The following is a 23,806-nucleotide window of genomic DNA, read 5'->3' on the forward strand; positions in this document are numbered from 1 at the left end:
CACCTGAACCCTGGCAATGCCCTTGTGGGCCAGACAACTATCAAAAACATATTACTGGGTGACACTGGGTGAAGCATTAGTGCCAGTGTAAGGGCCAGGGGACCCAGGGCAAAGGAGGTACAAGACTGAGTGCAAAATGCCTGCAATGGTGCCAATGTGCCAGTGCCCTAATGGCATCTAACCTCAAAGCATATAATGCCCAGCTAGGAGCCCCCCAGCCCTGGTATAATGTATGCATTCCTTATGCCATCCCTGCAAAGCTTCTCCCACTGACAATCTGCTGTTTTCCTGTTGTAATTTAAAGGGTAAGTGAACATCTCCGCACTGAACTGTAATGTTCTTTCATTATCTGTGTCACCGCGTTCTGTAAATGACAGTTCTTGTGCCGGTTTTACTCCCCCAGAAGCAACATGAAAGGCCTTTGTGGCTCTTATTAAGGAGAGAAAATGCCACGGCGGGGCAGGAGTGAGATAATGCCACCCTTACAATATCATAATAATATGGTGCTTGCTGTTATGGAAACGCTGTTACATAGGGACACGGTGACTGGAGCCCGGCAAGCACCGAACATTACGGATGGGTGGGATTCTAGCCCACGGAATCTGAAGCACCTGCATCTTTATTCCATCCATAGCCCCATAAATAATATCCATTCCTTCCTTAAAGGGGAACTTCCACTAGAATTCGCTTTTAAATTCAAATTCTCTCTGCTTGTTGCTAGGGCAAGTGGGATCTTAGCAACAAGATAACATTTAGCAGGAGAACAAACAACCAGATAACTAAATCATAAACCACAATGGATAAAAACTAAAGGCCAATGTGTCTGCATCATAGCATAAGCTAGATTAGGGTGAACTTCCCCTTTAAAAAATTCTGTCATCTCAGCCCTCAGTGCTGTTTGGCAATACTTTTGCCTCTGTAATTAAACAGGTAAAATGGGCTGGGGGTCAATTTAAAAAAGTCACAAAGACTGCACCGGTCTAGTAACCCTTGGCGACCAAGGTAGCGTTTACTAGTTACCTGAAAGTAAATGTTTGCTGAGGTTTGGAAGATCCGGTGCAAACTTTTATGTCTTTTATTACATGAACCCCAAAGAGTTTTTGGGACACAGTCGACTTTTCTAGAAGAATCCGTGGGGTGCGAGTAAAAGGGCTCCCCCAAGTGGCTGGGGGGCCCAGCCTGAAACCAGTTAGGGTGAGAATGCCATTAGTGCCCTTAATAATCATGGAAACCCAGTCTGAGGGGCTGAGATTTGGGGTGAACATGTATATTCTGCCCTAGTGGGGAGCTGCTACTGTACCATGTGGTTAAATGGAGAAACCCCCCCCTCCCGATATATGTCATATGAGTATCCCGGGCACCCAGCTATGGTGGATTTGGAGGGGTCAGGCTTAGGGACAAGTGGTGTAATAACAGTGGTGTAAACCCCAATTTTGATCTGGAGGAACTTGTGTTCCCTATTACACACTTAAACACTTACAAATAATAATTCCTGTAGGTAATGACACTCTGGAGAACAGAAAGAAGACAGTGAGAAAACCCAACACTGCCATGACTTTGAGTTTCACAACTACTATGTTCCCAGTTAAACAGAAGCCTTTCCTTAGTCAGTTAGGGCCCCAGTTAGGGCCCCAGACACCAGCCTGAATAGCCCTAATGACCGGGCACAGCCTGTGCTTACCCCTCCTAAGGGCAAAGTAAATCACAGGTAGGAAAACATATGTGTCACATTCCGAAGTCGCCCAAAGATTCCTCGCAAGGATCTGTCTCTGTGCCCACAATACTGCCTGTGTAAGAGCTATGTAGGATTTAATAGGAAACACAGGGTTAATATACTATTATAATGCCAATGATTGGCTGTGGTGGGTGGGGAACTAACTAAGGTAGATTACATTTAATGCTGGAGGCGTAACCTATAGCAACCAATCAGCATCTAGTGATCAGCAGCTGCAAGACTGATGAAAGCAAAATTCTAATTGGTTGCTATGGGTTACTCCAGTAAGTGGTAGATTTCTGAGCAACAAGTCGGGGTAAGTAAATCCTCATGCTGAATGACCAGTTAGCAAGAACTTTAGACGCATGATGCTGACTACACGGGTTTCTGGTTAGTGATGTATGTTTTTAGATTTATTGGCAGAAACTCACAATGAGGAATTTCGATTTGTCTATTTTTGGTAAGAAACGGTGTTCCCACCTCAGCCCTTATAAACCTGACAATATAAAAGCCCTGTGTTAAATGGGTAAACAGCACTCAGTTTGGATGAATTCTGCATGGCTGCACCAAAATCAGTGCTGGCTGCAGCATGCAACTAAATGAATTGCTAGTTATGTAGAAAGGATGTGAATGTAAAATTTAAACTTTTTAACTTTTCAAGTGCACAGGGGACCAAACAGATGCCCCGGGTCCCCCTAGCAGTGCCACAGCAGGGCATATTCAGCACCATGTCCCCCTAGCGGTGCCACAGCAGGGCATATTCAGCACCATGTCCCCCTAGCGGTGCCAAAGCAGGGCATATTCAGCACCATGTCCCCCTAGCGGTGCCACAGCAGGGCATATTCAGCACCATGTCCCCCTAGCGGTGCCAAAGCAGGGCATATTCAGCACCATGTCCCCCTAGCAGTGCCACAGCAGGGCATATTCAGCACCATGTCCCCCTAGCGGTGCCACAGCAGGGCATATTCAGCACCATGTCCCCCTAGCGGTGCCAAAGCAGCACCATGTCCCCCTAGCGGTGCCACAGCAGGGCATATTCAGCACCATGTCCCCCTAGCGGTGCCACAGCAGGGCATATTCAGCACCATGTCCCCCTAGCGGTGCCACAGCAGGGCATATTCAGCACCATGTCCCCCTAGCGGTGCCACAGCAGGGCATATTCAGCACCATGTCCCCCTAGCGGTGCCAAAGCAGGGCATATTCAGCACCATGTCCCCCTAGTGGTGCCACAGCAGGGCATATTCAGCACCATGTCCCCCTAGCGGTGCCACAGCAGGGCATATTCAGCACCATGTCCCCCTAGCGGTGCCACAGCAGGGCATATTCAGCACCATGTCCACCATGCCCTGCTGTGGCACCGCTAGGGGGACATGGTGCTGAATATGCCCTGCTGTGGCACCGCTAGGGGGACATGGTGCTGAATATGCCCTGCTGTGGCACCACTAGGGGGACATGGTGCTGAATATGCCCTGCTGTGGCACCGCTAGGGGGACATGGTGCTGAATATGCCCTGCTGTGGCACCACTAGGGAGACACGGTACCAGACACACAGTAGGCAGGCAGGTAGGTGCCAGACACACGGTAGGTAGGCAGGTAGGTGCCGACATACAGTAGGTAGGTAGGTGCCAGACACACGGTAGGTAGGCAGGTAGGTGCCAGACACACAGTAGGTAGGCAGGTAGGTGCCAGACACACGGTAGGCAGGCAGGTAGGTGCCAGACACACGGTAGGCAGGCAGGTAGGTGCCAGACACACGGTAGGCAGGCAGGTAGGTGCCAGACACACGGTAGGCAGGCAGGTAGGTGCCAGACACACGGTAGGTAGGTAGGTAGGTGCCAGACACACGGTAGGTAGGCAGGTAGGTGCCAGACACACGGTTGGTAGGCAGGTAGGTGCCAGACACACAGTAGGTAGGCAGGTAGGTGCCAGACACACAGTAGGTAGGCAGGTAGGTGCCAGACACACAGTAGGTAGGTAGGTGCCAGACACACGGTAGGTAGGCAGGTAGGTGCCAGACACACGGTAGGCAGGCAGGTAGGTGCCAGACATACGGTAGGTAGGCAGGTAGGTGCCAGACACACGGTAGGCAGGCAGGTAGGTGCCAGACACACAGTATGTAGGCAGGTAGGTGCCAGACATACAGTAGGTAGGCAGGTAGGTGCAGACACACGGTAGGTAGGCAGGTAGGTGCCAGACACACAGTAGGTAGGCAGGTAGGTGCCAGACCACGGTAGGCAGGCAGTACAGGTGCCAGACACACGGTAGGCAGGCAGGTAGGTGCCAGACACACGGTAGGCAGGCAGGTAGGTGCCAGACACACGGTAGGCAGGCAGGTAGGTGCCAGACACACGGTAGGTAGGTAGGTAGGTGCCAGACACACAGTAGGTAGGCAGGTAGGTGCCAGACACACGGTTGGTAGGCAGGTAGGTGCCAGACACACAGTAGGTAGGCAGGTAGGTGCCAGACACACAGTAGGTAGGCAGGTAGGTGCCAGACACACAGTAGGTAGGTAGGTGCCAGACACACGGTAGGTAGGCCAGGTAGGTGCCAGACACACGGTAGGCAGGCAGGTAGGTGCCAGACATACGGTAGGTAGGCAGGTAGGTGCCAGACACACGGTAGGCAGGTAGGTAGGTGCCAGACACACAGTATGTAGGCAGGTAGGTGCCAGACATACAGTAGGTAGGCAGGTAGGTGCCAGACACACGGTAGGTAGGCAGGTAGGTGCCAGACACACGGTAGGTAGGCAGGTAGGTGCCAGACACACGGTAGGCAGGCAGGTAGGTGCCAGACACACGGTAGGTAGGCAGGTAGGTGCCAGACACACGGTAGGCAGGCAGGTAGGTGCCAGACACACGGTAGGTAGGCAGGTAGGTGCCAGACACACGGTAGGTAGGCAGGTAGGTGCCAGTCCGGGCAGAGTTGCCCCCTGGCGGTACTAGGGAGGAGCATTCTCAGCTCTCACCTCCCTCCCTGCTTTGTACCGGGCTAAGGGCGGAGAGGAACAGGCTGAATACCCCCGGCTCCTCTTCCATTCACTGAATGGGGAAAGCGAGGGGAGCTGAGAGAGAGCCGGGGACCAATGAGACTGCAGCTGAGTGAGTGCGGGGGAGAGGCGGCAGCTGAGAGCGCAGGTAGCACAGAGAGTGCAGCAGAGAGTGAGTGCAGGAATCCGGAGCGTTTCGGGCACAGAGAGCGCAGCAGATCCGAGAGATCCGGGGCAAAGTGAGGGATCGGGGCAGGCGGGGAGAGGGGCCCGGAGCAGAGAGATTCGGAGGAAGAGGAGCCACTTAGCGGGGGGAGTCCATAGACTGACTGGGAGCCCCGGACCGGCCGGCTGGCTGCACCGGACATGTTTAACAGGAGCTCTTGGAGAAGGGCTTCCAGCAGATCAGTGAGTACGGGGGCTGGGGGGCCCGGGGGGGCTGGGGGGCCGGGGGGCTGGGGGGCTGGGGGAGTTGTGGTACTTGGTGCCCTGCAGTCTCCCATGGCTGCATCTCATATAAACTCACCTTTACATTTCAGAGACAAAATTATAAATTGCAGTTGTGCAGAAGCAGCGACAGCCCCCAAAGTGCAACTTAGTGAAGAGTCTCTCACCCCCAGTGGGTTCCTATGAGTTACACGGTGTATAGAATGCAGCTCTAGTCCCACTGCCCCAGTGGGTTCCTATGAGTTACACGGTGTATAGAATGCAGCTCTAGTCCCACTGCCCCAGTGGGTTCCTACGAGTTACACGGTGTATAGAATGCAGCTCTAGTCCCACTGCCCCAGTGGGTTCATACGAGTTACACGGTGTATAGAATGCAGCTCTAGTCCCACTGCCCCAGTGGGTTCCTACGAGTTACACGGTGTATAGAATGCAGCTCTAGTCCCAGTGCCCCAGTGGGTTCCTACGAGTTACACCGTGTATAGAATGCAGCTCTAGTCCCACTGCCCCAGTGGGTTCCTACGAGTTACACGGTGTATAGAATGCAGCTCTAGTCCCACTGCCCCAGTGGGTTCCTACGAGTTACACGGTGTATAGAATGCAGCTCTAGTCCCACTGCCCCAGTGGGTTCATACGAGTTACACGGTGTATAGAATGCAGCTCTAGTCCCACTGCCCCAGTGGGTTCCTACGAGTTACACGGTGTATAGAATGCAGCTCTAGTCCCACTGCCCCAGTGGGTTCCTACGAGTTACAGGGTGGGTAGAATGCAGCTCTAGTCCCACTGCCCCAGTGGGTTCCTACGAGTTACACGGTGTATAGAATGCAGCTCTAGTCCCACTGCCCCAGTGGGTTCCTACGAGTTACACTGTGTATAGAATGCAGCTCTAGTCCCACTGCCCCAGTGGGTTCCTATGAGTTACAGGGTGGGTAGAATGCAGCTCTAGTCCCACTGCCCCAGTGGGTTCCTATGAGTTACACTGTGTATAGAATGCAGCTCTAGTCCCACTGCCCCAGTGGGTTCCTACGAGTTACACGGTGTATAGAATGCAGCTCTAGTCCCACTGCCCCAGTGGGTTCCTACGAGTTACACTGTGTATAGAATGCAGCTCTAGTCCCACTGCCCCAGTGGGTTCCTACGAGTTACACGGTGTATAGAATGCAGCTCTAGTCCCACTGCCCCAGTGGGTTCCTACGAGTTACACGGTGTATAGAATGCAGCTCTAGTCCCACTGCCCCAGTGAGTTCCTATGAGTTACACGGTGTATAGAATGCAGCTCTAGTCCCACTGCCCCAGTGGGTTCCTACGAGTTACACGGTGTATAGAATGCAGCTCTAGTCCCACTGCCCCAGTGGGTTCCTACGAGTTACAGGGTGGGTAGAATGCAGCTCTAGTCCCACTGCCCCAGTGGGTTCCTACGAGTTACACGGTGTATAGAATGCAGCTCTAGTCCCACTGCCCCAGTGGGTTCCTACGAGTTACACGGTGTATAGAATGCAGCTCTAGTCCCACTGCCCCAGTGGGTTCATACGAGTTACACGGTGTATAGAATGCAGCTCTAGTCCCACTGCCCCAGTGGGTTCATACGAGTTACACGGTGTATAGAATGCAGCTCTAGTCCCACTGCCCCAGTGGGTTCCTACGAGTTACACGGTGTATAGAATGCAGCTCTAGTCCCACTGCCCCAGTGGGTTCCTACGAGTTACACGGTGTATAGAATGCAGCTCTAGTCCCACTGCCCCAGTGGGTTCATACGAGTTACACGGTGTATAGAATGCAGCTCTAGTCCCACTGCCCCAGTGGGTTCCTACGAGTTACACGGTGTATAGAATGCAGCAATTGTTCAATATATGAATAGTAAGTGATTCTAAGAGCTTCTGCACCATCTGTGGCACCTAATGCAGAGCCCCCCTAAACTTCAGTGGGTGCAGCTGTGACTGCTGCCCGGCCCTTTAACACACACTAGTGGCTAATTGTGTTCACCCTCATCTGCCAGAAAGAGCAAATTGGGCACATAAACTCATCAGTCGTGTCTATTATTACATAATTGAAGCAGTTGCAGCATTTGTGTCAGTCAGTGCATCCTTCAGCATGGCTAGGGCAGATGTAAACTTTTCATCCTAAGGGCTCTGGTACACGGGGAGATTAGTCGCCCGCGGCAAAACTCCCTGCTCGCGGGCGACTAATCTCCCCGAGTTGCCTTCCCCCTGCCATCCCACCGGCGAACATGTAAGTCGCCGGCGGGATGGCAGACGAGTCTTTTTCGGCGATTTGCGCGAAATCGCGCCGCCGCGTGTGCCATCCCGCCGGCGACTTACATGTTCGCCGGTGGGATGGCAGGGGTAGGCAACTCGGGGAGATTAGTCGCCCACGAACAGGGAGTTTTGCCGCGGGCGACTAATCTCCCCGTGTGCCAGAGCCCTTAAGGGTGAAGACACACTGAGCTACTGGTAGCAGTTACTTTTTCACGGCTACTAAACGCCAGAAAATCCCCTGCCATAGACAATACTGAGAATTGCCTCTGCTAAACACACGTAGAGACAATTATCAGTAAATGATCAGCATTTTCTTCACACGGAGCTACTAGTAGCAGCTACTTGTCACACCTACAGAAATAGACAATGCTGATCATTTACTGATAATTGTCTCTACGTGTGTTTAGCAGAGGCAATTCTCAGTATTGTCTATGGCACGGTATTTTCTGGAGTTTAGTAGCCGTGACAAGTAGCTGCTACTAAGTAGATCAGTGTGTATTCACCCTTAGCAGAGGCAATTCTTAGTATTGTCTATGGCAGGATATTTTCTGGAGTTTAGTAACCATGAGAAAATAGCTGCTACTAAGTAGCTCAGTGTGTCTTCACTCTTAGCAGAGGCAATTCTTAGCATTGTCTATAGCAGGGTTTTTTCTGGCATTTAGTACCCATGACAAGTAGCTGCTACTAAGTAGCTCAGTGTGTATTCACCCTTAGCAGAGGCAATTCTAAGTATTGTCTTCGGCAGGGGATTTTCTGGAGTTTAGTAGCTATGACAAGTAGCTGCTACTAAGTAGCTCAGTGTGTTTTCACCCTTAGGGTGAAGACACATGGAGCTACTAGTAGCAGCTACTTGATGCGCCTACTAAAATAGACAATGCTGATCATTTACTGATAACTGTCTCTACGTGTGTTTTAGCAGAGGAAATTCTCAGTATTGTCTATGGCTGGATATTTTTTGGCATTTAGTAGCCGTGACAAGTAGCTGCTACTAAGAAGCTCAGTGTGTCTTCACCCTTAGCAGAGGAAATTCTCAGTATTGTCTATGGCTGGATATTTTTTACCATTTAGTAGCCGTGACAAGTAGCTGCTACTAAGTAGCTCCATGTGTTCACAGACTGTCCACACTGCCCCTAATGCACCCTCGCTGATCTCCTTAAACCCCCCGGCTAGTCCTGTACAGATCCCAGGGTGGGGGAGGCTACTGCACCTGTCTCTGTGCCTCTCGGATAGAGAATATTCCCAGCTAATGTCATTAAGTCACACACACACAATACCCGGCTCCTCAATAATTCAGCCGGCACCATTCTTAGTTTCAGCACATTATCCTGCTGTCTCCTAGTAAACAAACTCCCTGCGTCCTGCTGGGACTGGGTGCTGGGGCTGTGGGTGCAACAGGCTCGGTCCCGGCGCAGCAATAATGGATTTATCCTGATGTAATGTCCAATGTATATTGTGCCTATATTCATATATTCTGTTATTACTCCCCGCGGGCCGTATTAGCTTATAATTAGTAATGTGCCAAGATATTCCGTAACCCTGTGAGGAGGGGGGGGGGGGGGGCGTCTGGCAACCATTCACAGCTCTGTATTTAGTGAGAAATGAGCTTTAACCAATTTCACATGTTTTATTTCAGAAAAGATTGAAACTGACGTCCTATTGCTGTATTGTACGTTTATTGCATGCATCCAGTTGCCTCCGACTCTGGCACGTTATAGGGGAGCGATTGCATATTTATAGGAAACATTTGTCATGGAAAATGGAAGCTGTTATTACTGATTGATAGCAAATATATTCCTAAGTAACGTTCAAATATGCATATATATATATATATATATATATATAATGAAAACTATATAATATAATGAAACTTCAAAAAGCAGAGGTACAATAAATGTTGTACAATACAATATACAATAAAGCCTATTTGTATAGAAAGAATCATCTGGTCCTACATATAATATTTTCCCAGATTTTTTATATAAAGGGACACTGTCATCAAACATAAAGGTCTTATCTATAAATTACATTGTGTATTGTTACTAATGAAGCATTGTTTAGGGACTGCCCTGCTTTATGGCTGAGATTCTAGCTATCTGTATAACAGAGCATTCTGTCACAGTGGCACAGATCCTATCTGACCCCCCCCCCCATTGTAAGCAGCAGTCCTGCCCTGCTTTATGGCTGAGATTCTAGCTATCTGTATAACAGAGCATTCTGTCACAGTGGCACAGATCCTATCTGATCCCCCCATTGTAAGCAGCAGTCCTGCCCTGCTTTATGGCTGAGATTCTAGCTATCTGTATAACAGAGCATTCTGTCACAGTGGCACAGATCCTATCTGATCCCCCCATTGTAAGCAGCAGTCCTGCCCTGCTTTATGGCTGAGATTCTAGCTATCTGTATAACAGAGCATTCTGTCACAGTGGCACAGATCCTATCTGATCCCCCCATTGTAAGCAGCAGTCCTGCCCTGCTTTATGGCTGAGATTCTAGCTATCTGTATAACAGAGCATTCTGTCACAGTGGCACAGCTGCTAATTGTTTATATCCCTGCAGGATTCTAAGAAGCTCAAAGGATTAATTAATACAGTGACTAAAAAGCACCAAGGCAAAGTACACACATTCACTTCACTTTATTATTGGGCATATTTAGTAACACAGGCACTGCCCAGCACTAATTATAAGACTATAAAAATATATTAAAAAAGTATAATGGGATGGCAGTGTTCCTTTTCATGTAAAATGAACCACATTAATAGTTGGGTACAAGTTATACTGGATACTCAAAATGTTTTGGTCTTTTCTGCAGAGATATTTCCATATCTGGATTTTTGTATTAATTAATATACGTAGGGGTCTGCTAAGGTTAAATGAAATACACAGAGGGAAGGGATCCTGAAGAAGGTCGGCTTTACCAGACATTGGGAGCCCCAAACCAAAACTGAGAAACCCTATTAGTACAAAAGTCAGTAATTGTTCAGCCCAGTGTCCCTTATACACAAGGTAAATAGAAAATAATCCCTTCTGATAAACAGGATACCGTTCTTTTAAATGCACGCTGCAGACACTAATTAATTATTTATCCAACGTTCATTTGTTTTCCCAAGGGAAAATGTGTTTGGGTTAAGGGGCCGAAGAGGCGCAAAAGGCTCCCCGCCGTCCAATGCATAATAAAGAGACCCTTTTTTACATCCGAGAGGGTATATAGCACAGGGGTGGGTCGCCTTCAAGTTAATTTTAGTATGTTATAGGATGGCCAACTTTCTACCTGGTCTTCACCTATTAATTGTTATAGTTTAATATTAGTTTTTGGACTCCAGCTTTCAAATGGGGGTCACTGACCCCAGCTCTGCTCCAATGTTATTGTTGTTGTTATTTTTTCTAAATTAATCTTCCTGTTCAGTTCTTCTCCTATTTATATTCCATATTTCAAACCATTGCCTGGTTGCTAGGGTAATTTGGACCCTAGCAACCAGCTGCGGAAATGCCAAACTGGAAAGCTGCTGAACAAAGGGAGAAATCATTCAGAAAATTAAAAATAATAATAATAAATGGAGACCGGCCGCAAGTTATCTTAGAATATTACTGTCTGTATCATTGTGCTTTTATATTTGTTATGGTTTTTTACACATTCTATTTTTTTTTTACTTTTGTCATTCTGTCATTGTTTTTTTCATTTATAGTAAGTTACAGTGGGGCCAATGCTGTGTATCCGTGCCAGTGTTATAGTGCCAGGGCCTGAATATCTGCCATCTGTACCCACTGCCTCTCACTGTATATAATGTGCTGGGTTTGTATATAAAGACTGCGTCTCACTGTATATAACGTCAGTACCTGCTGCCTCACTTTCTATAAAGCTAACTTAAACACATCTAATGGGGAGGTTCACTTTTAAGTTAACTTGTAGCATATTATAGAATGGCCTATTCCTAGCAACTTTGCAATTGGTCTTCCTAGTTAATTTTATATAGTTTTTGAATAATTTGCCTTTCGCTTCTGCCTCTTTCCAGCTTTCAAATGAGGGTCACTGACCAAAAAGTATTGCTCTGTGAAGCTACAGTTTTATTTTTCCATGCAGGCCCCTTAACTATTCATATTCCCATCTCTTGTTTAAACCACTACCTGGTAGATAAGACCCTAGCAACCAGATAGCTGCTGAAATACCAAATGGAGAGCCGCTGAACAAAAAGCTAAATAACCGAAAAACCATTAAAAATAAAAGAGGACCAATTGCAAATTCTCTCAGAATATCAGTGTCTACATCATATTAAAAGTTAATTTAAAGGTGAACTACCCCTTTAACCTAACTGAACACAAATGTATAGAGAACCCCTAACAGAAGTGCACGTATGAATGCTTTTACATCCTAAGCATTTTAGGGTTAAAAAAATCCCCCCCACCCGCACTTTTGCACAGTATCCCTGGGAGTCAGTGGGAACTGCCAGAGGTAGTTGGGAGGTTAATTTTTTACACCAGCAGTGAATCCACTAAGTGTCACATTAGCTGTAGGTCAGTCTGTGTATGGGCCATCTTTAGCCTCCCCAAACAAAAAAGTCATCCTCCGCCTATGGTTTTTGGACTCCAGCTTTCAAATGGGGGTCACTGACCCCAGCTCTGCTCCAATTTTATTGTTGTTGTTATTTTTTCTAAATTAATCTTTCTGTTCAGTTCTTCTCCTATTTATATTCCATATTTCAAACCGTAGCCTGGTTGCTAGGGTAATTTGGACCCTAGCAACCAGCTGCGGAAATGCCAAACTGGAGAGCTGCTGAATAAAAGGAGAAATAATTCAGAAAATTAGAAATAATAATAATAAATGGAGACTGACTGCAAGTTATCTTAGAATATTACTGTCTGTATCATACTAAAAGTTAATATAAAGGTGAACAACCCCTTTAAGGTCCTACCTCTCCTTTTAACAGTGGGAGAATTACAATTCAAGTGGCATTAAATAAGCAAAAGGGGATAAAGGGGCAATTTAATGTCCCAAAGTTGGCTCCAGTTTTAGTAACCCATAGCAACTGACTGGATTTCTTTTCTTTAAGAGAACAGTAAATTGTAACTAGTTGCTATGGGTTACTAGGACTGGGAGGAGTTTTGTAGAAAAGAAAGTAAAATGCCAGAGGGGCTGCTGTAAGATGCTTTAGTTACCTTTAATTTCAGAGGTGCTTTCCAAATAAACTTCAATCCCCCCAGTAGGACCGGGCTTATCAGTGACGCTATATTTCCTATATTTCCCTTTATATAATGGGTTGTAGTTTCTAAAAAAGAAAAAGTTCAGCCTTAGAATAACACAGAAACGCCCAAGTGCAGCGATACCACTGGGACCTACGCTTGGCAGTAGCACCGAGCCAACGGAATGATGGAAAACCTTATACAGTTTTACGCAGCCGCTCAGCCCGAGAGTATAGGGTTTTCTTTCAACTATCTCTCTCTTTATTTTGCATCAGTACAAAAATATGTTACATGTTTTCATACTCAAGGTTAATACCAGTGCAAATTCATGTTGTCCTGTATATTCTGCTTAGTCTGCTCTAATGTGCAGGGGTCTCGGAGCTGTCTGTAGGGGGTTCTAGCATTGGGGAGGGAGAGATGGTGCCTATAGTAGCAGTGGGATAATAGCCTCTGGGAAGGGACTGGGGCTGTGGGATAGCAGGTATAGTAGGGAGAGATGGTGCCTATAGTAGCAGTGGGGGGGATAATAGCCTCTGGGAAGGGACTGGGGCTGTGGGATAGCAGGTATAGTAGGGAGAGATGGTGCCTATAGTAGCAGTGGGGGGATAATAGCCTCTGGGAAGGGACTGGGGCTGTGGGATAGCAGGTATAGTAGGGAGAGATGGTGCCTATAGTAGCAGTGGGATAATAGCCTCTGGGAAGGGACTGGGGCTGTGGGATAGCAGGTATAGTAGGGAGAGATGGTGCCTATAGTAGCAGTGGGATAATAGCCTCTGGGAAGGGACTGGGGCTGTGGGATAGCAGGTATAGTAGGGAGAGATGGTGCCTATAGTAGCAGTGGGGGGATAATAGCCTCTGGGAAGGGACTGGGGCTGTGGGATAGCAGGTATAGTAGGGAGAGATGGTGCCTATAGTAGCAGTGGGGGGATAATAGCCTCTGGGAAGGGACTGGGGCTGTGGGATAGCAGGTATAGTAGGGAGAGATGGTGCCTATAGTAGCAGTGGGAGGATAATAGCCTCTGGGAAGGGACTGGGGCTGTGGGATAGCAGGTATAGTAGGGAGAGATGGTGCCTATAGTAGCAGTGGAGGGATAATAGCCTCTGGGAAGGGACTGTGGCTGTGGGATAGCAGGTATAGTAGGGAGAGATGGTGCCTAATAGTAGCAGTGGGGGGATAATAGCCTCTGGGAAGGGACTGGGGCTGTGGGATAGCAGGTATAGTAGGGAGAGATGGTGCCTATAGTAGCAGTGGAGGGATAATAGCCTCTGGGAAGGGACTGTGGCTGTGGGATAGCAGGTATAGTAGGGAGAGATGGTGCCTAAATAGTAGCAGTGGGGGGATAATAGCCTCTGGGAAGGGACTGGGGCTGTGGGATAGCAGGTATAGTAGGGAGAGATGGTGCCTATAGTAGCAGTGGGGGGATAATAGCCTCTGGGAAGGGACTGGGGCTGTGGGATAGCAGGTATAGTAGGGAGAGATGGTGCCTATAGTAGCAGTGGGGGGATAATAGCCTCTGGGAAGGGACTGGGGCTGTGGGATAGCAGGTATAGTAGGGAGAGATGGTGCCTAAATAGTAGCAGTGGGGGGATAATAGCCTCTGGGAAGGACTGGGGCTGTGGGATAGCAGGTATAGTAGGGAGAGATGGTGCCTATAGTAGCAGTGGGGGGATAATAGCCTCTGGGAAGGGACTGGGGCTGTGGGATAGCAGGTATAGTAGGGAGAGATGGTGCCTATAGTAGCAGTGGGGGGATAATAGCCTCTGGAAGGGACTGGGGCTGTGGGATAGCAGGTATAGTAGGGAGATGTGCCTAAGTAGCAGTGGGGGATAATAGCCCTGGAAGGGACTGGGGCTGTGGATAGCAGGTATAGTAGGGAGAGATGGTGCCTATAGTAGCAGTGGGGGGATAATAGCCTCTGGGAAGGGACTGGGGCTGTGGGATAGCAGGTATAGTAGGGAGAGATGGTGCCTATAGTAGCAGTGGGGGGATAATAGCCTCTGGGAAGGGACTGGGGCTGTGGGATAGCAGGTATAGTAGGGAGAGGTGGTGCCTATAGTAGCAGTGGGGGGATAATAGCCTCTGGGAAGGGACTGGGGCTGTGGGGTAGCAGGTATAGTAGGGAGAGATGGTGCCTATAGTAGCAGTGGGGGATAATAGCCTCTGGGAAGGGACTGGGGCTGTGGGATAGCAGGTATAGTAGGGAGAGATGGTGCCTATAGTAGCAGTGGGGGGATAATAGCCTCTGGGAAGGGACGGGGCTGTGGGATAGCAGGTATAGTAGGGAGAGATGGTGCCTATAGTAGCAGTGGGGGGATAATAGCCTCTGGGAAGGGACTGGGGCTGTGGGATAGCAGGTATAGTAGGGAGAGATGGTGCCTATAGTAGCAGTGGGGGATAATAGCCTCTGGGAAGGGACTGGGGCTGTGGGATAGCAGGTATAGTAGGGAGAGATGGTGCCTATAGTAGCAGTGGGGGGATAATAGCCTCTGGGAAGGGACTGGGGCTGTGGGATAGCAGGTATAGTAGGGAGAGATGGTGCCTATAGTAGCAGTGGGGGGATAATAGCTTCTGGGAAGGGACTGGGGCTGTGGTATAGTAGGGAGAGATGGCGCCTCCCTATTGCCATTTAGTTACAACTAATTTACTAGTATCAGCCCCAACCAGTATATTTCAGTCCCACGAGAGCAGGAAGACCATGAGTTGTAGTGACTATTATTCTATCATTAATAGAAGTTCAGTTTGTTTTTTCAGCTTTTAAAGCGCTCAGGTTGCAGGATTGGACTGGCCAGGGAATGTATAGGGATACTATGTGTTTATATGATGAGAAGCAACATCAGAGAGTAACTGATCTCAGTTGCTATTTCTCAGTAAGTCGCCTGGGTGAGTGGTGAGGCTCCCGTGCCCCTACACAAGTGCTCCAGAGGGTCTGATAGTGACATGGGATTGTGTCTCCCTATTATCATTGTAATGTGGAGCAGTTGGGGGGGGGTCTCTTGTCTGAAGATTTTGTTTACTTTTCTAGTTTCCCTCGAAACTGTGCCCCCCTTTCGCTTGCAGCCCAGCACGTCCATGTTACATTGGTGCCTAGTGATACTTTCACTTTATAGGTTCAGGTTAACTATTAGTATGCCATAGAATGACCTATTCTTAGCAACTTTTCCATTGGTCTTCATTATTTATTTTATATAGTTTTTTTTAATTATTTGCCTTCTTCTTATGACTCTTTCCAGCTTTCAAATGGGGGTCACTGACCCCAGAAGCCAAGAAACTATTGCTCTTGTTATTGTTCCTTTTTATTACTTATGTCCTCCTCTATTCATATTCCTCTCTCTCTTTCAAATCACTGCCTGGTTGCTAGGCTAAATTGGACCCTAGCAACCAGATAGCGGCTGAAATTCCAGCCTGAAGAGCTGCTTAACAAAAAGCGAAATAGATCAAAAACCTCAAACAATAAAAAATGAAGACCAATTGCAAATTGTATCAGAATAGCATTCTCTGCATTATACTACAAGTTATTGTAAAGGTGAACAACCCCTTTATGAGCATTTCCCTGCATTAGACCAATCACTACCCTTGTTATGATTCTAATTGCCCTGGGCCAATGAAAGCCCACTGCATTTGGTTTTTATAGTTACAGCTCTGACTCCAAACTGTAATAATTAAATAAGGCCCCCATAGTGTCGGACTATAGTGACTTTGGGTGGGTAATGAGAGAGTTACAGTTGTGCAAGTGGGGATGCTGGGATTGCTTCCATATTGTATAGAGTGCTTTTGGGAGGTCCTGGGACACAAGGGGTGGCGCGTATATGGGTGTGCCGCCGTTACACACGCATTACTGTATATACACTATTAATAATGGATAGATACTCTATTGCCGGCTGCTGACAGAGGTGTAATTTATGAGTTCATTAGTGCATTAATTTGTTACTCCTCCCTTCAACGCCTCTAAATTAGGTGCCAAAAACGTCAAACAAGCGCCTCTTGGCTTTTATCTGCGAAACAGCCTGTTCCCTTACGGCTCATTAGCTCATTATAGCACGTGTGGCGCTGTCACTTTGTGTCTCTGTCATAGTAAATATAACAGAATTTGTCTTTTCTGCTACAAAAATAAAATAGAACAGAGGTGCGGGACTATTGCAGTATAAGCTGTGCATAGAGCTGCTGTACAGCCGCACACCTACACCAGTTTGATGCATAGGCGTGTTTAATTAGGGCACACAAGTGAGGATGAGTTTCTTGAGGGGAGGGTATTGGCATATGGGTTTGATTTATGGACTATAGCCCCTCAGGTAAGTGATAGTTTGGACAGATAGCCATTACACATAGTCAGTCAAAAAGTGGTTGCCTGTGAAGCCATAAGTAATATATTCTAGGGGTCTTTGCTGCTCATATATAGGAGAGCAACACACATTAGAACTGCTTTCAGCTAACCTTTTGTTTCTCCTACTCCCATGTAACTGGAGGAGTCCCAAGCCGGACTTGGATTTCTTACTATTGAGTGCTATTCTGATACCTACTGGGAGCTGCTATCTTGCTCCCTTCCCATTGTTCTGCTGATCGGCTGCTGGGGGTGAGGGGGGGGGGATATCACTACAACTTGCAGTGCAGCAGTAAAGTGTGCCTGAGTCTGAGCTTTCAGAAGGAGCCAGTGCTACACATTAGAACTGCTTTTAGCTAACCTATTGTGTCTCCTACTCTCATGTAACTGGAGGAGTCCCAAGCCGGACTTGGATTTCTTAGTATTGAGTACTATTTTGATACCTACTGGGAGCCGCTATCTTGCTCCCTTCCCATTGTTCTGCTGATCAGCTGCTGGGGGTGAGGGGGGGGGGATATCACTACAACTTGCAGTGCAGCAGTAAAGTGTGCCTGATTCTGAGATTTCGGAAGGAGCCAGCACTACACATTAGAACTGCTTTCAGCTAACCTATTGTTTCTCCTACTCCCATGTAACTGGAGGAGTCCCAAGCCGGACTTGGATTTCTTACTATTGAGTGCTATTCTGATATCTACTGGGAGCTGCTATCTTGCTCCCTTCCCATTGTTCTGCTGATCGGCTGCTGGGGGTGAGGGGGGGGGGTATCACTCCAACTTGCAGCGCAGCAGTAAAGTGTGAGTTAAGTTTATCAGAGCACAGGTCACATGGCTGTGGCACCCTGGGAAATGAAGAATATGGCTAGCCCCATGAACAAATCAGTATAATAGATACTGCTCTATTGTATTCTTTCTTATATCTCTATTCTGTTAGAATATATAAAATTAATGTTGATTTATGTTCTTCCTTTCCCCCCCAGATAAACGCCTTTGCTGAACCAGAGAGGGGCCAGCCGTGTAATGCTTGTGGGGATCAGTGCCCGGGGCTGGCATTGCATCGGTGGAGGTAAGGAACACTTTGTTTGGCCTAAAATAACACCGCGCTTCCATTTTGAATATCCGAACGTCGTCACTTTAACGTTAATCAGGCGCTTTCCTGCAATTCATCCCGCCGGGCCATTGTTCCATCCGACAGTCCGAACAGCGGGTTATTAGTCAATGGGAAAATATTCTCTTTACGTAGCATTGATCTTCTGTTTGTTTTCTCTCGGGCCGCACAATGGGAGGACGTAACTCGCATAACATCCTTTCTCTGCGTATCTATATTTATGCATCAGAGGGAGCTGCCATGTGGTTTTCCCTTAGACAGTGTGAGGGTACAGCTTACTGTGTGCATAGGACATTCCTTCTGTGTATATCTGTATTTATACATATATGGGTGTAGGGAGATCTGTATGAAGCGCTGGCTTATTGTGTGCATGGAACATTCCTTCTATTGTATATTGTATCTATTAGCCGCCATGGCCTCGGGTAAGGCCCATAGAAAAACAGGGGGATATTTCAGCCAAGACAGGCAGTATGTCAGCTCACACTCATAGGTATAAATGAAAATATGCGGAGGATAATAGTGCCCCACAGAGCTGCCACTCATACCCCGCCCTACGCACGCATTCTCTCTCCACACCTGTAGTGACGTCGCACAGGTGGTACTTGGGCTTTCCCACCGGTCGCGCACTGCGCAAACACTTCCCCGCAGCCAAGGGCTGGAAGAGACCCATTATAAGGTAAGCAGCGCCTTATTAGTATAGTGCTATCCTTCAGCCACATTAATTAAGCCGCATTTTGAGACTTGTTTCGCTTTAACCCTTTCTGTGCTGACACGGAAATACAGGTATAGGACCCATTATCCAGAATGCTCGGGACCAAGGGTTTTCCGGAGAAGGGGTCTTTCCGTAATTAGGATTTTCATACCTTAAGTCTACAAAAAAAATCAATAAAACATTAATTAAACCAAATAGGATTGTTTTGTATCCAATAAGGGGCAATTATATCTTAGTTTGGATCAAGTACAGGTACTGTTTTATTATTACAGAGAAAAGGGAATCATTTAACCATTAAATAAACCCAATAGGGCTGTTCTGCCCCCAATAAGGGGCAATTATATCTTAGTTGGGATCAAGTACAGGTACTGTTTTATTATTACAGAGAAAAGGGAATCATTTAACCATTAAATAAACCCAAAAGGGCTGTTCTGCCCCAATAAGGGGTAATTATATCTTAGTTGGGATCAAGTACAGGTACTGTTTTATTATTACAGAGAAAAGGGAATCATTTAACCATTAAATAAACCCAATAGGGCTGTTCTGCCCCCAATAAGGGGTAATTATATCTTAGTTGGGATCAAGTACAGGTACTGTTTTATTATTACAGAGAAAAGGGAATCATTTAACCATGAAATAAACCCAATAGGGCTGTTCTGCCCCCAATAAGGGGTAATTATATCTTAGTTGGGATCAAGTACAGGTACTGTTTTATTATTACAGAGAAAAGGGAATCATTTAACCATTAAATAAACCCAATAGGGCTGTTCTGCCCCCAATAAGGGGTAATTATATCTTAGTTGGGATCAAGTACAGGTACTGTTTTATTATTACAGAGAAAAGGGAATCATTTAACCATTAAATAAACCCAATAGGGCTGTTCTGCCCCAATAAGGGGTAATTATATCTTAGTTGGGATCAAGTACAGGTACTGTTTTATTATTACAGGGAAAAGGGAATCATTTAACCATTAAATAAACCCAATAGGGCTGTTCTGCCCCCAATAAGGGGTAATTATATCTTAGTTGGGATCAAGTACAGGTACTGTTTTTTTATTACAGAGAAATCATTTTTAATAATCTGAATTATTTGATTAAAATGGAGTCTATGGGAGATGGGCTTTCCGTAATTTGGAGCTTTCTGGATAACGGGTTTCCGAATAATGGATCCCATACCTGTACTGGTGTGCCAGCGCTGTTGATTCTGCATTTTTACCAGGGTGCAAGAAAATCTATGGTAAACTGTGGTAATGCATGGCACAGAGAGGGTTAAAGAGGTGTTTCACCTTCAGGTTAACTTTTAGTATGTTATAGAATGACCTATTCTTAGCAACTTTTCATTTGGTCTTTATTTTTTATAGTTGTTTAATTATTTGCCTTCCTCTTCTGACTCTTTCCAGTTTTCAGATGGGGGACACTGACTATGGCAGGGCCGGAACTAGGGGTAGGCAGAAGAGGCGGTTACCTAGGGCACCAGTGAAGGGGTGCTAGACAGATATCTCTGTTGCCACCCCTAGTCCGGGATCTCTTTCCCCCGACACTTGGTTTCCCAGCTCTCCCTGCTTGTACAGCATCTCCCTCTACTACGGCATGGGGGGGGCAGGGGAAAGTGGTGGGGGCGAGGTGGCCGGCCACAGTTTTATTTTTATTGTTAGTTTTTATTACTATTCCTTCTATCTTGACCATCCTCTGTTCATATACTTGTCTCTCTTTCAAGCCACTGCCTGGTTGCTAGGTTAAACTGGACCCTAGCAACCAGATAGCTGCTGAAATTCCAAACTGGAGAGCTGCTGAACAAATGCTAGATAATTTAAAAACCGCAAATAATAAAAAATGAAGACCAATTGCAAATTGTCTCCGAGTAGCACTCTCTAAATCATAATAAAAGTTAATCTAAAGGTGAACAAATAAGCGGAGCAAGGTGTTACTCGTAAATAGGGTATATTTTATTTTACGTAATTGTACACGCAAGAGGCAAGCCGGGAGTTGCCCGTGGCTGGTAAAATGCAGCCTGTAATGGAATGGAAGTGCACGGGCTTAAGCTCAAATGCAGTAAATCATTGCGGAGTTAATAGGATGAGCAAATTGTGTTTTATTGGCCTTTCACATGGGCCTAATGGGCATTCGCCGAGCGTCGGCGCATGATGTCATTGTGCTGCTGGAAAGGGATGTGGGCATTTACACGAGCCAGGTAACGGCGTCACGTGGGCTAACTGCCCGTAGGCGGAAACCATGGAAATGCAGCGGAACCGACAGAGGGGGGAGCACAGATCCCATATGGAGAGGCAGAATGAGGAGCTCAGCTCCCAACAAGAGCCAAAAAAACAAATGGCAAATTGTGCGCCGTGCTGCTTAAACCGCCAGTAAAGGGGATGCAAACCCTCCCAAATGTATTTGCCTAATGAAAGAAAATGTAATTCTAAGCTGCATTCCTGTGTGTATTCATTCCGCCTGTGCATATTCCCATGTGTAGTTATTAGTGGGTGCGGCCACAATGTTTACCTTGGTTGGGGTATTAACTGTGCACAACCGTTTAAAAAATGCTGTATTTTTTAGCCACTAGAGGCGCTATTGTCATAGTCAATAAAGAATGCCACTGCCGGGGTAACCAATATAGCCACTCCTGCTAATCACTTGTACTGCAGTCACTATCGGTAGGGAGGCAGCATGTTATGCCCCAATCATTTACAGCTTATTTAAGGGGGAATGCAAAGAAAGACACATACTGCTGCCATATTATCACTTAAATCTGCAAGTCACTGCTCTAATGACACTGATGTAAATAATTTATTATTCTATATTCTGTATGATTGCTCTTACAGCCATTGGTCTGTACATGATGATATCTCTGTGTATGGCAGCTCCAAGTCCGGCTTGGGACTCCTCCAGTTACATAGGAGTAGGAGAACCAATAGGTTAGCTGAAAGCAGTTCTGATGTGTAGCACTGGCTCCTTCTGAAAGCTCAGACTCAGGCACACTTTACTGCTGCACTGCAAGTTGGAGTGATATCCCCCACCCCCTCCCAGCAGCCAATCAGCAGAACAATGGGAAGGGAGCAAGATAGCAGCTCCCAGTAGGTATCAGAATAGCACTCAATAGTAAGAAATCCAAGTCTGGCTTGGGACTCCTCCAGTTACATGGGAGTAGGAGAAACAATAGGTTAGCTGAAAGCAGTTCTAATGTGTAGCGCTGGCTCCTTCTGAAAGCTCAGACTCAGGCACACTTTACTGCTGCGCTGCAAGTTGGAGTGATATCCCCCCCTCCCAGCAGCCGATCAGCAGAACAATGGGAAGGGAGCAAGATAGCAGCTCCCAGTAGGTATCAGAATAGCACTCAATAGTAAGAAATCCAAGTCCGGCTTGGGACTCCTCCAGTTACATGGGAGTGGGAGAAACAATAGCTTAGCTGAAAGCAGTTCTAATGTGTAGCGCTGGCTGAAAGCTCAGTGCACTGAGATGGCGCCTACACACCAATATTACAGCTACAAATACATTTGTTGGTTCAAGAATAACATTTTAAATGGCAGAGGGAATTATTTGCCATGTAATCAGCGTCACCATTGGTCTGCACAAGGCTGGGATAATGTATGTAAAGCCTAGCTCTGTATCAGAGGTATAACGTGCAAAATCACTTTTATTGTGGGTCTGTTGGTTACAAGCTCAGGATATTAGCAGTCTAAAACTACCCATATCTTGACAACCACAAAAAAAAAAAAAATAGAAAATTTCTGTAAATTGTAAAAGTGCTCAGTGGATCATGTAAAGTAGGTTTACATCCTTTATTTTTTGGGTTTAGATGCTCTTTAAGTGTAGAAAGACAGGACTTGGTGAAAACTAGTGGACAATTACTGTCCGAGAGATAACGTGAGATGAATTTCTGTATGGGGGTGTTGGGGGGCGATACACAGTGGTTTTGGCATGCAGATAAGAGCCGGGCCATTGATGAGAGGATTTTATGTTTCCCCTCACAGCAGGTAAGTGCATTTCCAGTGAGGTTTTTACAGCCCCCTCCCTTGCATTTGTATAGCCCCCCCTCCCCATTCTCAGCATTTATTCACATTCCAGGTTTAGTGCTGAGAGGGAGACGCACAAAGCACAGAAGCCAGTGGCTCGGGGTTCATTCTCTTACTGACATTCAGCAATAAACTGAGGAGGAGGAGGGTTTTTATTTAGCTCCTCAGAGAAGAACTAGTTACAGTCAACCCCTATAGGCCATTGGTTTTGGGTTCAACCCCTACATTGGTGTAACAGGACCCCCTTAGCTCATAAAGAATTGTAAGCTCTTTTGGGCAGGGCTCCCTTCCCCTCCTGCATCGGTTATTGATTGCTTTATATGTTACTCTGTATGTCCAATGTATGAAACCCACTTATTGTACAGCGCTGCGGGATATGTTGGCGCTTTATAAATAAAAATAATAACGAATATAACAAATGTAATTCTGTTCTGGCCAATGTTCCCTTTAATTCTATATCTGTAGGAAGGATTAATTCCCAAAGTTCCTGTAACCTTCCCACCCCCAGAGTTTGGCTTCCCGGGCGCCTTGGTGCCATTACTCACAGTACAAATTGCTTTTCAATTCAACAAGCAGTTCAGTCTGACCTGATCTTCAGGGGTCAGGGAATAAGGAATAGGCAGGAACGGCCTGACTGGCTTCTGATTAACTCCACTGCTACTCCAGCCATGTAAACTCTCGGAGACAAATCAGGGTGAAGTGGCTTTGGCCATCCGTCTTTCCCATGTTGGGTTTTATCATTCCGGTGCATCCAATAATGCAGCTCTTGTAAAAGGTTGCCTGGCAACGAGCCGTAGAACCCCCAAAATATCATATGGAAGGAGAGGAGGTTGGCCAGAAAGAGAAGATATTGCTCTTAGGGTGAAGCCACACGGAGCTACTAGTAGCAGCTACTTTTCTTGGCTACTAAAACAGACAATGCTGATCATTTACTCATAATTGTCTCCACGTGTGTTTTAGCAGAGGCAATTCTCAGTATTGTCTATGGCAGGGGAATTTTTGGGAGTTTAGTAGCCTTAAAAAAGTAGCTGCTACTAGTAGCCCAGTGTGTCTTCACCCTTAAGGTGGCCATACACGGGCAGATT

At 46.8% G+C, this 23,806-nt stretch overlaps 1 protein-coding gene across 1 annotated transcript in view; it reads left to right on the forward strand.

Moving 5' to 3' along the window:
* The first annotated feature begins 4,722 nt into the window (after window positions 1-4,722).
* Window positions 4,723-23,806, forward strand: part of prickle2 (prickle planar cell polarity protein 2) — a 231,664-nt gene continuing 212,580 nt past the window's right edge. Inside the window, exons 1-2 of the mRNA XM_031901242.1 lie at window positions 4,723-5,108; window positions 17,870-17,955. Coding sequence (XP_031757102.1) covers window positions 5,067-5,108; window positions 17,870-17,955 — 128 coding nt within the window. The 5' untranslated portion in view covers window positions 4,723-5,066. The remainder of the gene's footprint in view (window positions 5,109-17,869; window positions 17,956-23,806) is intronic.

Source organism: Xenopus tropicalis, chromosome 4 (assembly GCF_000004195.4).
Source record: "Xenopus tropicalis strain Nigerian chromosome 4, UCB_Xtro_10.0, whole genome shotgun sequence".
NCBI classification, from domain to species: domain Eukaryota; kingdom Metazoa; phylum Chordata; class Amphibia; order Anura; family Pipidae; genus Xenopus; species Xenopus tropicalis.